At 40.8% G+C, this 15,677-nt stretch overlaps 1 protein-coding gene across 1 annotated transcript in view; it reads left to right on the forward strand.

Moving 5' to 3' along the window:
- ROR1 (receptor tyrosine kinase-like orphan receptor 1) overlaps nt 1-15,677 on the forward strand; it is a 59,360-nt gene that overhangs the window by 9,694 nt on the left and 33,989 nt on the right. Inside the window, exons 2-3 of the mRNA XM_009319825.1 lie at nt 3,374-3,661; nt 5,126-5,156. Of these exons, the coding sequence (XP_009318100.1) occupies nt 3,374-3,661; nt 5,126-5,156 (319 nt within the window). The remainder of the gene's footprint in view (nt 1-3,373; nt 3,662-5,125; nt 5,157-15,677) is intronic.

Below are 15,677 nucleotides of genomic sequence, written 5' to 3' on the forward strand. Positions count from 1 at the left end.
ACAAAAGGAGGATTTACCCCCATTTTTCTTGGCCTTTAGTCCCAGAAGGAGGAGATGTTAATGCTGATGGCACCAGAGGGTGGCTGATGGGGGGTGATCTGGACAGAAACCTGGCTGCAGGTGGAACTATTTTATATGTTCTTTGCATAGTTGTTATTAAATGGAGAGGATGGTGGCAGTAGCTTTGGAGATTCAATGGGCTTTGGTAGGTGAGATTTAGATACAAGTATTAAAATTGGGCTTCTCTTCGGCCCCTCCACGCTGGGCAAGGGCAGCAATGGATGGCTTTCTTGCATGCCAGGGAAGGAATGCTCATAATTTTGTATGCCTCAGTAACAGTACAAGGGTTTTTGGAAGCACTGTTAGATCTTCAGCTCATTTTCAATTACAGAACTGCTTTATCTGTGAGAAATATCTTCTCATGAAGCTTCCAGTTGCTTGAAACCTGCCCTGTTTAAATCTCATCTCAGGTGATCTGCTCGATCTGATTTATGATTTGGATGCAAAATTTATGGATCTGAGGACTAAGCTAAGCTGAATTTAGCAGATATATTTTGTTTTAGTGTTTCTGTAGTAGTTTGTGGAGGAAGATGGAGAACATTTAGAGAAGAGTCAGAAGCTCCTGACGCTGAGAGGCTATTTCTGTTTGTACCTATAGAAAAGTTGCATCATAGCTCTTGCATTACAGCCATACTTTTTCACTGACTTACTGTTGTGACTGATACTTTAAAATCCTTCTTCAGCCTTTGGAAACCTACCCTCCATCCTTACTCCTTTATTTGCCTCTCCTGTATACATAGGACCTTTAAAATATTATATTTACTGTGGTGTTTGTCAGCAAGACCATCACAGGACTGAGGCCATTCTGTTCTTCGACTGTGTTATACTGTAGATGTCTGAACCAGTCTTTGAAATGTTATCAGGAATTATATAAATGACTGTGGTATAGAAATGTTACGTTGGATAATTAAGTGTGGTTATCCAGTTCCATGCTATTAGTGTGATTTTATTAAACCCAGATTGTGGAGAGAACCCAAGAATACATGTGCTGACTTAGATTATGCTTCCCGGTGAGGTTATTAAGATAGCAAGTCAGAAACATTTCTAGTCTTGCAATGAAGCATGCAGAAATGATTTTGGAGAGCTGAAAGGCCAGTCTGACACCCCTGGCGAGAGACATCGAACCCTGTTGTCTGTCTTCACTGAGGGCTGGGATCTCTGCCCTTTTTACCCCATACATAGATTTCCTAAATAATTAGATCCCTGGGAGCGTAGGTAAAGGTAGGGGTTTTTTGCACAGTGTCATACCTGCACATTAAAAGGCTAGTTGATCAGTGAAAAAAATATGTGTGGGCAGTTCCTTTGTGCTAAACGTTTACCCTAATAGCTCCTCGGGACCAAATGAGAACAGGGACGCATTGTATAAAGTGCTATGCAAATACAGGGTAACAGTTTAGATGCTAAACAGATTAAATACAAAGGAAAGAGATATTGATATACTCAAAACATAATGAAGGGAGTAGCTAGTGAAGACATGATTAAAATAAATAATTAGAGAAGTGGATTAGTTGGCTAATTAGTTGGCTAAGCTAGTTTTATACATGCTAGAGATTTTTTTCATACTTTTAGGCAGGCTTGTTGCCGGAGTTAACAGTAGATGTACCTGAAAATGGTGGAGCATAAGCAGCACAGCACAGGCTTACTTACTGATAGGCTTTTCTTGACCTCCCGGGTTGGCTCTGAGGGCGCAGGAGCAGAGTACAGCCTCTGGATTTCTCATTCCTTGGCCGCCCTGCTGAGACAGCCAGCAGATGATAATGGGGTTTGGCCACTAATGACCACTGTTAGATTTGAACCTGTGACACAGAGATGAAAGCCCATGTATTCCATTCCCCGTACCCAATCCATCTCGCTCTCTGCCGTTAAAGGATTTAATTAAATGTTTAATACAGTTAACTCGAAATAGTCCTCTTCCTGAACGATGCAGAATGAAATTACACTTGGCAGGAGAAGGCAATGCTCACAAATGGATTAGAAGAGATTAATTTTGCTAAATTTTGATTTAACATTATCTTAACAAAAGAATTCTTGATCTTCTGCTTGCACCTATCATGAGACCTATTTCAGATTTAAGATAAACTTTAGTACTCTTAGCCTCACTTTAGTACTCACTTTCTCTCAGTGAGTGAGAGAAAAAGTCTTCATCTCCTAGATATGATCCTTATTCCTTCATGTATGCAGTTAGTGATTACAAAATCATTGACAACATACTGTCTGCACTGCCCTGCGAGTTAGTTGAAAGTGGCTCTGAGATCTTAACTTCTGAGCGATTAATTTCAATATTGCTATATTTTGTGAGTCCTAACATGAGCAGGGGCGGCTCTGCAAAGGCAGAGGCATCAAAATGAGCAGCCAGATTTCTGATATGTTGTCCTGGTTTTGGCAGGGATAGAGTTAATTTCCTTCCTAGTAGCTGGTACAGTGCTGTGTTTTGGATTTAGTATGGGAATAATGTTGATAACACACCCATGTTTTAGTTGTTGCTAAGCAGTACTTGCACTAGTCAAGGACTTTTCATCTTCCCATGCTCTACCGAGTGAGAAGGCTGGAGGTGCACAAGAACCTGGGAGGGGGCACAGCCAGGACAGCTGACCCAAACTGGCCAAAGGGACATTCCATGTGACGTCATGCTCAGTACATAAACTGGGGGAAAGCTGGCCGGGGAGGGGCCGCTGCCTGGGGACTGGCTGAGCATCGGTCAGCAGGTGGTGAGCAATTGCATTGTGCATCACTTGCTTTGTATTATTATTATTATTGTTGTTGTTGTTGTTATTAAATTATTAAACTGTTTTTATCTCAACCCAGGAGTTTTCTCACTTTTACTCTTCCTATTCTCTCCCCCATCCCACCAGAGGTTGGGGGGGAGTGAGCGAGCAGCTGTGTGGTGCTCAGTTGCCGACTGAGGTTAAACCACGACATAAGTTTTTCAGGTTTATTGGTTAGCAAAAAGGAAAAATAAAAGAACAAAGAGAAGCAGTGTTACCTGCTTTTTCTGTGTTAAATAAAGGCAAATAGGGTGATGTTGAGAAAGCAGAGAGAATCCATGGGTGTATAAAGGAAGAGAAGTTTTCAAGAAATACAGTATTACTATAGTGCAATGGAAATTCCAAAATTTCTTCCTTTTATTACCGTGCAAAATGATGTGGGACCTATTGCCTGCCCTGAAACATCAATTAACAAGTATTATAGTTTTCTACTAAACCTGATAGCCACTTCCTTTGTTTCCCTTTCAAAGACAAGAATGAGCTTTCTTTAAAATGGCATTTCCTGAGCTGGAATGCTTTATTCACCCTTTTTTCTTTCAACGTAACAGACTACTTCTTGACGCTTGATGAACCTATGAATAACATAACTACCACCCTTGGCCAGACTGCAGAGCTGCACTGTAAAGTCTCTGGCAATCCTCCTCCAACAGTCCGTTGGCTGAAAAATGACGCTCCGGTTGTCCAAGAACCACGGAGGATCTCCTTCCGTGCCACAAGCTATGGGTCTCGACTGCGAATAAGGAACCTTGACACTACAGATACTGGCTACTTCCAGTGCGTTGCAACTAATGGCAGAAAGACTGTTTCTACAACTGGTGTGCTGTTTGTAAAATTTGGTAAGTTTTCTCCTTTTAAAGTGTTCAAACTGTTACTTAGAAAAACAACTGTGGAGAAAGGTGTGTTCATCCACTGAAAATGAATGCACTGATGTAGTGGTATCAGCCTGTCTAATTTAGCCTATTTCTGGGAGCATCTCTGGGATGGCAGCTTACCCTCTCTGCCTGTTTGCTCTTTGCTCAGTTGAGTTGCCCGTGTTGCCAGCTGTAACGGTGGCTTTGACATAGTAAAAGCCTACTGGAAGCAGGACTGAAACACAGGGGTCACTAAACGGCAATGTTCATTGATACACTGCCTGAGTGGATTCAGACCAGACGAGAAAAACGATTTTATTCTCGAGTGCCTGAGTGACCTCCTTTGTCTCTAGTAAGTGAGAAATTTCAGCTTGCAGTATAGATTGGAGGCATGTTAGTGATACATATATATACCTGTCAGGTAAAATAAGTACTTTTTCTTCAAAGTTTATATTGAGATAATTGCCTTCAAAGCTGATCTTATGACTGAGAAGATTCCAAACAAGAAACAGGTTTTGTATGTCTTCTCCACCTCCACATTTCAGAGGGAAATAATTCACTGAGATGAAGATGTTTGCACAGAGTCCTAGTTAATCTTAGGAACTGGACAAATAACACACAATGAATGATATATGTGATGAGTTTCATAGTCTTTTTTCATAAATCTCCCACATTTTCTAAATTCTAATAAGAAATTAATCATTAGATGTTCTCTCATAAGGCAGTTGTCCTTTAGCTTGTATCTGAAATGTAGGAGATTTTTATCTGAGCAATGATACTTTTATAGGCGCTCCTGTAGAAAACAGTGAGTATTTTTCTTTTTTCTGACTGGAGCAATATTAAATCTCACGATTCGATTTCTGGAGCAAATACTCATTAGTATGAACGTCCCTGAAATCTGCTGCAGTCGACTTGTCAGTCTGCACTGTGCCGAAGAACATGCACTCCAGCCGCTCAGTCCTTCCAGTAGCTGCCAAAATATAAGCACCGAGGGTGGTAACAACGAAACCTTCTCAGCCAGAGCCCGCTGAGGTCAGAGCAAATTTGATCAATGCATCTGAATCAGGCCTAGGATGAATTCCCTGATAAATGATGAAGATTGATAGGGGAAATGATGCTGTTTTCTCCCAGTTACAGTTACAACATGCTTTTCTACAAGCCTCCTGTGGTTCGCTGTAACCTTTTCTGTGATGGCCCGAGACACAGTTGAATTGCAGATGAGTGCCTCACCTGTTTATTGTCCTCATCCAGGGCATTTTGCAGACAATCATTGCTGCAAGATACAGTCTTGTCTTTGGTACTGAGAAACTGCGACTCGTCTGCTAAACTACGTAAACCACATCCAACATGACAGACTGTTACTTTTATCTTTTAAAAGGTTTTCTAAAGCTTCCTGCTTGCTACCTCGCCATAACTCATCACACTGTTTTTCTTCTGTCACTTTTCCAGGTCCCCCGCCAACAGCAAGTCCAGGATCATCGTAAGTTGTTTCATATCTGTTATGTCGATTCATTAATCTTGCATTTCAGCAGTCAGAAGTTCATTTTTCATTTTGTGTGACAGGACCACTTTTACATTCCACTTTAAGTCAGATAATATGGTAATTTATTATAACTGAATTATCTGTCTCATAGATATATTTTCATGTTATCATGTCAACTCCTATTTCTTACCCTAGACTTCTTAATTTCCAATAATATTACCTTTAGATCCTCTGGTGCCTTCAGTCTTTGAACTGATTTCAGTGTACCTACAGGTATGAGTAGAACCTGATCTTCATACATGTCAGGCCCAATCTGGAAAATATTTATCACTACAAGTAGATTTTACTACCTAGGGGCTTCTTACTGATTTTAAGGGTCATAAACTGTATCTATCTGTACCTGTATTAGTAAACTGTCTTAAAACTGAGTTTTTAAAGATTGAGTACGTGGGTGGGAGTAGTGGCTGTTTTTACAACAGCTCTCTGTATCCTGGAGCTCAGGTTTGGTTCCTGCTGCTGGCTCCATGCTGCTGGGTCTGAGCAGTTGCCACATTGTTGTTTAGTTTCACCATACATGATCAAACTTGCTCAACTTTTGTAGTCCCTTATTGTTTTCAAGTGTGATCTTCAACTGTTCTGAAGTTTGAAATTAATTTTGTGATAGAGTGTCCAGCTTACTCACATCTTACATGCATGGAACAATACTGAAAACCCGCTTCTCCTGGTGAGGGAAGCTGCACCATTAGAAGAGAAATACAGTACCAACTAAAACATAAAATGAAACTATTAATATGATTACAAGGGGTGCAAAAGCTTGGGCATGTGAATGTTCCTGACTGTCTTTATAGAAGATCGTTCACAAAGTATTGCAGAGGGTATAAATTAGGGGAAGCATCTGACCACAGAAGGACATGCTAGGATGCCCTCTAATGGAACATCATAAAATGTTGTGACATGGTTTTGTCTTCTGTTTTGAAGGTACCTGACCTGAAGTTTTGGAAGGGGAGCTCTTTGCTTGGACTTAGGCTCCATTTTGTGATTGCGATGTTCTGGGGAGGAAAGCTTCATGGTACTGTGGGAAGTGGGGGCTGTTGTGCTTTTTAGCAGTTAGGAGACTTAATTAATGAGTTGAGATGTGTATGTTGTGTCTGCTTCCACCTAGTTTGGGGTTTCTGAAATTTGTAAGGTTAAGCAACACATCCTTGGTGGTCAGAAACCCACAGGAGAGCAGTGTGAGCACAGAAAGCAGAGAGCTGTGCTGGAATTTCACTGTCTAGGTCACTCAGGATTGCCTCACTTTTTAAAAACAAAATAGATTTGGGAACTTTTTTCCCATTTTTCTTTCTGGCATGGTTTTGGGGTTTTTTTGTCCCCCCTGCAAAAAAAAGACCACAACTTAACTAGCTAAAAGCCTCACCCAGTTATGGAGAAATGACAGCAAATGGTCCCTCTAATTCAGTGAGTGTTGGGCTGAGCTCTAAGGCGATGTCTACACAGCATCATCCAGACCATGAGGAAGAAATAAACTAGTGTCACGAGTGCTAGTTTGGAGACTAGGAGTATTACACTCTGCCTGAGCTAAGCACCCTTCTAGCTTGGCATGGCCCTGTCTTATTCTGCGTGCAAAGCCCATATATCCAGGGAACAAACAATCACTGTTTTCTGTATGCACCATATCAAACATTAAATTGGCTTTAAAGTGACTTAATCCAAGATTTTAATTTTGTTTTCAGCATTCGCTGCCCATTGGTATACATGTGTACAAGGAATGTGAAAAGGTGAAAAAAAAGTGAGACGTCCTCTTTAATAGTCCTCTTTAATAGTTGATTTTATAATTGTGCCTTATAATTTTGTAACCAAAAAAGATATTTAATCATACTTCATTATCCTGGGAGGTTGTGGGCTCTGTCTAGTAAGAGATCACATTGTACTAAACATTGGAGTGAAACATATCCAAAGAAATGTGCAGAGGGATCTCCGTTTTACTGAATGGAGAACATTAACGTTCCTGTAGAAGCTAACCAGATTTAATCTATGGAATAAGAGAATCAGGAAGGAGCCTATGACAAAAAAATTATAAACTTGGAACTCATACTAAATGAGAGTAAAAAAAAGGTCAGTGTATGTCCTCTTGAACCTAGTTCATATCTGCTGCCGGTGGCATGAGTGCAAGAGCCTTATGAATAGCAACAGCAGGTTAGGTCCAGCTGTGTGAAGCGAAAGTGCAAAGAGAAATTGCATGTTGTGGAATGAAGGAGGAAAATTGCCTCAAAATCTATTCCTTGCTGTTTGCTGTTCTTTCCATGCAAACAATATCTTAAGTATTGTATAGCCTACTCATGCATAGCCTTCTCCCTGTACAAGTTGGCAAACAAATTCATAGCTATGAAATTAATGAAAATTTGGTGGAAGTGCCTGTGGTAAGAGTGAGCCCAGGTAAGTGTTACAAAAATGCATTTGAAGGACTACTGGCTAAAGGCAGCAGTACTCTTCGGCACAGGGGAACAGAGCATTTTGTACAGCTCTTCTAAATTTTCTTGCCTGAAAAACAAATTTATTTAAGTTGTTCTAGAGATTAAAACATAATTTTTCTGGTATTTTGACTGCAAATTTCTTCAGGTATGAAAAGTTGGAGCTTGCTCCCTGTGAGACCCTTTGAATGCATCAACCCTCAGACTACTATGTTTTTCATAGTCTTGATGCCATTTTTGGACTCTGCATTGCTATTAGATGAGCAATAAATATAGTAACAAGAAATACCTGCTTTTATCTGTGAAAACCAACCCCATCTATGCCAGCCTCAATATTCAAGTTCCAGGGTGATAGATGTACTACATGGTCGACCTCCCTCCCCATTGTTTCTCATGGGAGTCCTATGGGGAAACATGTTCTTCAAGGAATAGTCCTGGAAGCTGGGTCAGAAAATATCTTCCTGCCATTTTCTCAAAAGTTAAGGTCCTGGTGCTTTGGCTAAACTGGCTGTGGGTCCGTGGTTCAGCTGATTTCAGTTCCCCAAAATACATTCACGGGAACCTATGTCTCTTCCCCTGCTGTGCAGGCTGACGGCTGGTGTTGCTCTGAGCAAATGGACACTTACCATACATCATCACAGGGACATACCATATTATTTTACAGTGGTTAAATGAAGGCTAAATGTGGAAAGCACTTTGAAGGATGTTGTGGAAATGAAAACTCATGCTTGGGTAGTGTTTGTGCCTTATCAGCATGACTTTCTTCTCCTATGATAAAGCAATGAACAAAATCGATGGCAAGTAGCAGCCTTGCTCAGTGGGCGTGCTTTTCCCATGTTGTCTTTATCAATCTACCATGAGTGGAATGTTCTGTTCATTTAAGGGTTTAATTTGAGGATCATGTTTTTAAAAAAATCCATATGCTCAGCACTTTTTCTTTGCATAATTTATAGGTGCAGAGTTCTGCACTGATGTGATGGCAGAAAAATAGATGGGCCAACTGTAGCTTAAAAATAAAAAGGTTAAATGGATGACTTCTGTAAAAGAAGACAGGCAATGCTAGATAACATAATAATTCACCTCTGTGTTATATCCTTAGTCTTTCTGCTTTCCTTAAGCACTGTTACAGTTAGACAGAGCCAAATGTCTGATTTGCAAATCAGTCTGAAGTGAATGAAAGAAACTCCAGCAGAAACATACCACTGCAGTCCATAAGGAAATCCAGAACCCAAAGTATTGCTGCAGTGTAAAGCACTGGCTGACCTGAACATCCTTCCTTTAACTCTCTTGTGTTTGGCAAAGGTCAGCTTTAAAGCCCTTATCTGCGAGGCCGTGGAGTTACATTCCATTAATGTGCTCTGCTGCCCTGTGTCTCTGACATAGCTTGAAGAAGCTTCTTTTGTTAAAAAAAAAAACAAACAACCCACATTCCACAAACAACCCAAATTCCTGCTTTATAAATAAATCATTATTTTATCTTTCATTTTGCCGGAAGGCACTACAGATACAGTGCCAGCTATAAGCAGCTCAGTGAGCTGTGGGGACAGTGCCAATGCCTCTGTCCTGCAGCCCAGATGTGTGCCCAGGAGCTGGGTGGCCACGCCGGCTCCAGCTCTCAGACTACTGGAATAGTTTCCATAAAGTGAATGGTGTCAAGGGCACCTCCACAACAGGCAGGAGTCTGGGGGGGGGCATCTTCTGTCAGATAAGTCAGGTCCTGCTGGCTCTTGGTGTAAAAGGCCACCATCAGCTAATTTAGACCTTTCTTTTATCCATGGAATTTATGAATGCAAACTCAAATTTAATTAATTGAATAATTTGAGGAAGATCAAAGGGAACATTTTGCTAGTTAACTATTTTCCAGCATGTGTCAGTGTATACTTGTGCGTTGCATATTTCTGTGTGCATATATATATTGTACACACATGTATATTCATGGCTGTAGCCATCACTTCTAAAAATTTCCAGAAAGGCCATAACTTTAGCATTATTTTTGAAGTTCCCATGCTTCACATCACTTTGAAACTCGCTTTTTATCTGTCATCCATGGCAAGGTTTGGTCCTTTAAGGACATAGAAGTGTGTATCTTAACCTCAGGTCTCCCTGGTTGCTACAGAGATCAAAATCAGAAAGGGCTGAGGTCAGAGCACAGCAGATTGCAGGAGATGAGAGAATTTAATATAACAATAGAGATACTTTGGCCTGGAAAATGGTTGTGTGCCCAGTCTTCTCCATTATTATTATTATTATTATTATTATTATCCTTTTTTCCCCTCCTTCTGTATGGTTTCCACTACCTGGAGCAATGGCTCTATGCTGGCCCTGAACTTCACCCGCTCCAGGAGAAATCCTAGGCACAAACTGCTGAAATCAGAGGAGATGGAGCACACTTGCACTCTGTTTGAGAACTGCCATAAGAGCTACAGCGGGAAAGAAAACAAAAACGCTGTTTTACATGGTCCAACCTAAAAATGAGCTAGACAAACCCTGCTGGAGTGTAGTCCAGTGGGAAGAGTTCAGGAAAATGCTCTGTATATTCTGTGTTGGAAAACCACCTACAATTTATTGTGTTGTGAGCATGTTTCAAAAAGGCTTAACCTGCAGGTGAAATAGTTCACTCAACAACAGAGACTTTTGACTTTATTACAGTGGAAACATTGGAAGAACAGCGTGGCACCTCTTGGAAGTATTCTGTAAGTTCACAAGACACGGTGTTTCAGGTTTTAGAGGAGAAAAATTACTAGCACATCAATATTACTGCTCTTGGATGTACAGTGGTTACTGTGCAGCAGAGAGACAATGGCGTGAATGTAAATCAGACTGGATGTGTATACCATGGACTGGCACCTCCTGAGTAGAGTATATATAGTCCTTGTGTCAGTATTGCTCTTGAACAGTCCTTTTATTCTTAACGGAGCCTTTTATATATATATATATATAACCTAAATATGGTATTGTTTTGTCTTTATTTAACCACTGGGAATGAGGAGAGGAGAGGAGGAAAAGAGGAGAGGAGAGGGCTGTAATTTTAAGGGGCATTTGATTCATAAAATCAAATGGGGTTTGTGATTCCCAGAAATAGCTTGCAAGGCTTGTGAAACCACAAACCCCACAGGATTCTCCCATCCTCTTTTTCAGTGATTAAGATTTTTTTTTTTTTTTTTTTAGTTAAACACATCTGGATTTTTTAGTAAAACAGATCTTTTATACAGTGGCTCTGTGTGGCTAGATGTCAGCATGGTTCCTTCAACGAGAAAACACATAACCACTGGCCAGCATCCAGGTGAGACTTGGCCAACTGTGTATTTGATTGTGGACTTCAAAGAGTAACAGAGAGACTTTCCCCTTTTGGCCATAAGCTGTATTTTATAAAAGAAAAAATGCCAATAAAGAGGCAAGAGTAGATTCACCGGAGAGCCACTCCAGCAGCATCCTGAGACCGACCTCCCTGCTGCTGCTCGCAGCCAGACCCCAGCACCCCAGGGCTCCTGCGCCCAGGCTGGGCACCAAGCTTGACTCCCAGGATCTTGGTGAAAGAGGTGTATTGATTTCAAGTCCTGTAACATGTTTTGTGGCTGTCACAGAAACTACCTCTGTGTTGCTTAGTGACGGTGGAAATTTTGAATGAGGACTGAAGGCAAGTCCCATGAGTTTTGGTGCGGGATCTTTTATAGCCCTACTGTGTGTTGGTGCAACAGCTTGTACATATGGCATATAGGATCTGAGACGCAAACTTGAAGTGGGATATTCTATGTGGAGGCCAATATAAATATATTTGTGCAAAAAAATCACGCGGTATGAAGATGAAGTCTGAGTGGCTGATGCTGACAGAAACCATGTTACGTTCTGTTGCATTACTTCATTTGAGTGAAAGTAATACTCCCTTAGTTTTGCCAGGGTCTGAGAGTCAGATTATCTGCTGTGAGCATGCCAGTCGTGGAAGATACTTTGGCCTGGAAAATGGTTGTGTGCCCAGTCTTCTCCATTATTATTATTATTATTATTATTATTATCCTTTTTTCCCCTCCTTCTGTATGGTTTCCACTACCTGGAGCAATGGCTCTATGCTGGCCCTGAACTTCACCCGCTCCAGGAGAAATCCTAGGCACAAACTGCTGAAATCAGAGGAGATGGAGCACACTTGCACTCTGTTTGAGAACTGCCATAAGAGCTACAGTGGGAAAGAAAACAAAAACGCTGTTTTACATGGTCCAACCTAAAAATGAGCTAGACAAACCCTGCTGGAGTGTAGTCCAGTGGGAAGAGTTCAGGAAAATGCTCTGTATATTCTGTGTTGGAAAACCACCTACAATTTATTGTGTTGTGAGCATGTTTCAAAAAGGCTTAACCTGCAGGTGAAATAGTTCACTCAACAACAGAGACTTTTGACTTTATTACAGTGGAAACATTGGAAGAACAGCGTGGCACCTCTTGGAAGTATTCTGTAAGTTCACAAGACACGGTGTTTCAGGTTTTAGAGGAGAAAAATTACTAGCACATCAATATTACTGCTCTTGGATGTACAGTGGTTACTGTGCAGCAGAGAGACAATGGCGTGAATGTAAATCAGACTGGATGTGTATACCATGGACTGGCACCTCCTGAGTAGAGTATATATAGTCCTTGTGTCAGTATTGCTCTTGAACAGTCCTTTTATTCTTAACGGAGCCTTTTATATATATATATATATAACCTAAATATGGTATTGTTTTGTCTTTATTTAACCACTGGGAATGAGGAGAGGAGAGGAGGAAAAGAGGAGAGGAGAGGGCTGTAATTTTAAGGGGCATTTGATTCATAAAATCAAATGGGGTTTGTGATTCCCAGAAATAGCTTGCAAGGCTTGTGAAACCACAAACCCCACAGGATTCTCCCATCCTCTTTTTCAGTGATTAAGATTTTTTTTTTTTTTTTTTTTTTTTTTTTTTTTTTTTTTTTTTTTTTTTTTTTTTTTTTTTTTTTTTTTTTTTTTTTTTTTTTTTTTTTTTTTTTTTTTTTTTTTTTTTTTTTTTTTTTTTTTTTTTTTTTTTTTTTTTTTTTTTTTTTTTTTTTTTTTTTTTTTTTTTTTTTTTTTTTTTTTTTTTTTTTTTTTTTTTTTTTTTTTTTTTTTTTTTTTTTTTTTTTTTTTTTTTTTTTTTTTTTTTTTTTTTTTTTTTTTTTTTTTTTTTTTTTTTTTTTTAGTTAAACACATCTGGATTTTTTAGTAAAACAGATCTTTTATACAGTGGCTCTGTGTGGCTAGATGTCAGCATGGTTCCTTCAACGAGAAAACACATAACCACTGGCCAGCATCCAGGTGAGACTTGGCCAACTGTGTATTTGATTGTGGACTTCAAAGAGTAACAGAGAGACTTTCCCCTTTTGGCCATAAGCTGTATTTTATAAAAGAAAAAATGCCAATAAAGAGGCAAGAGTAGATTCACCGGAGAGCCACTCCAGCAGCATCCTGAGACCGACCTCCCTGCTGCTGCTCGCAGCCAGACCCCAGCACCCCAGGGCTCCTGCGCCCAGGCTGGGCACCAAGCTTGACTCCCAGGATCTTGGTGAAAGAGGTGTATTGATTTCAAGTCCTGTAACATGTTTTGTGGCTGTCACAGAAACTACCTCTGTGTTGCTTAGTGACGGTGGAAATTTTGAATGAGGACTGAAGGCAAGTCCCATGAGTTTTGGTGCGGGATCTTTTATAGCCCTACTGTGTGTTGGTGCAACAGCTTGTACATATGGCATATAGGATCTGAGACGCAAACTTGAAGTGGGATATTCTATGTGGAGGCCAATATAAATATATTTGTGCAAAAAAATCACGCGGTATGAAGATGAAGTCTGAGTGGCTGATGCTGACAGAAACCATGTTACGTTCTGTTGCATTACTTCATTTGAGTGAAAGTAATACTCCCTTAGTTTTGCCAGGGTCTGAGAGTCAGATTATCTGCTGTGAGCATGCCAGTCGTGGAAATGAAAAGTTTCTAGGGAGAGCTGGACTTGTCCTCTTCACTGGGTCTTTGGTCTGGTGCACACTTATCTGCTATGCCACTGTCTTGCCTTTTCCCTTGTTCTGATTATTCTACTGTGATTTTCTTTGTGACATTCCTGTAGCATTGCAGGCGGTAAGGTGGCTGCTGAGGCACCAGGGTGTATGGATTAGGAGAGGGCATGCTCTTGGACTTTCCTGAGCAAGCAAAAATAAATTAAAACCTCTGGGTAAATGTAGTACAGGGTTTAGGAAGCCATACTTGCGTCTTGTATTAAATGAATTGGCTACAAACAGCATTCTAGTGCATTTTATCTACCTCAGGGTACTTACGTAGCTAAATATACACATTATCTGAGAATCCCAGGGTCCTTTGCCTCCTCTTATCTCCCAGACCACATGCAGAAAACTAAGCCAGAGTAAGATTAAAGGTGTGTTTCAGTTGCCTTAACTGCAGCTGTTTGTGCTACTTCAGATGCAGCTGAAGTCACACTGGTCACCTTGTCTGGGTTTGACACCCTGGGGTGATTTGCCCGAGCTATTGCATGTGTAGCCTGTAACAAAATAGAGAATTGAGCTCTGTCTCTGGAGGCACAGAGCAAAACCTGTGCCACTGGATTATTGTTCTTGTCTGCTGCGGCCGTGCATCATCCACTGGTTTTCATGTGAGCAATGCTGCAAAAATCCGAGTTCTTTGCCACAGAGCTCTTACCCCAGCTCTTACTGATGAATTGGGTTAAACTGTGTTTTGTGATGCTGTGGTAAGTCTACAGAAAAGAAACTGGCCTGTACTTTGGAGCAAGATTGACCTTAGAAAGTGCTTTTCACTTTTGAAAGGGTATCTGATAAATATTTTTACAAATTTTAGCTGAAGTGTTCCACCCTTATCTGCCTGTAGTGCAAACAGAAAGCCCTTCTGTCTTCAGGTGGCATGAAGGAAAGGTATGACACAATATGGAGACATAGTTGTTATTATCTGAAAACAAATTAATTACACTGATGTCAATATTTTTTTAAGTGGGGAGGAAAAAGTGAGTAAAGTACATTATGACTTGGACATTGGGAGCCCGAGTTCCCTAATGCATTTTTATAATACAAGGGAAAAGACAATGTGCTATTAAGAACTGGATTTGTTTTCATTCTGCACAGGATCACCCATAGCAACTACATATGCAAATAAATGTTTGGTATAGAAATGGCCTTTGTGGAATGCTACAGCCAGTAGTTGAAGAGTATTTTGGCTTTTATTTCTACAAGGCTTTAATATGACCCAGTTGCATAGTCAGTAACCCCTGATGTTGCACACAGGATTTGTAGCAAGACCCCAGGAGACTGAGGGAGTTGAAAACTTGACCCCAGTGTTTTGTTCCCCTCGTCCCGAAGCCAACTTGTCTGCTTATGAATGGCACTGTTGCCTGCTCACCACATCTTTTTCAAGTGCAAGTCTACACAGTCAGCTTAGTGCAGCATCCTGCTACACCCAGCTCACTTCAGCAGCTGCTCTGTGGTACCTGAGGCCAGGAACACAGGCACTGCTATTTAATTTCTTGGCAAAATCAGTTCTCAGCTCTGCATGGTGGCCTTCCTCAAGAAGTGGTAACACAGATCCTTGTGCTAATTCCCACTGTGCATCCAAACAGAGAAAGTACATAAGGTGAAAGAGTTTCTCGACATGCCTGCAGAGGTCAGAAGGAGGCAGGCAGTGTGGATTGTGCGTGTATTACAACCCACGCTGCAAGTAAGTTGCTTTTACTTAGAATCATAGAATCATTTAGGTTGGAAAAGACCTTTAAGATCAAGTCCAACCGTTAACCTAGCACTGCCAAGTCCACCACTAACACATGTCCCTACATCTACACATCTTTTAAATATCTCCAGGGATGGTAACTGAACCACTTCCCTGGGCAGCCTGTTCCAATGCTTGACAACCCGTTCAGTGAAGAAATTTTTCCTCACATCCAATCTAAACCTCCCCTGGCACAACTTGAGGCCATTTCCTCTCGTCCTATCGCTTGTTACTTGGGAGAAGAGACCGACACCCACCTCGCTACAACCTCCTTTCAGGTAGTTGTAGAG

Source organism: Pygoscelis adeliae, unplaced genomic scaffold (genome assembly GCF_000699105.1).
Source record: "Pygoscelis adeliae isolate BGI_AS28 unplaced genomic scaffold, ASM69910v1 Scaffold181, whole genome shotgun sequence".
Taxonomy (NCBI): Eukaryota; Metazoa; Chordata; class Aves; order Sphenisciformes; family Spheniscidae; genus Pygoscelis; species Pygoscelis adeliae.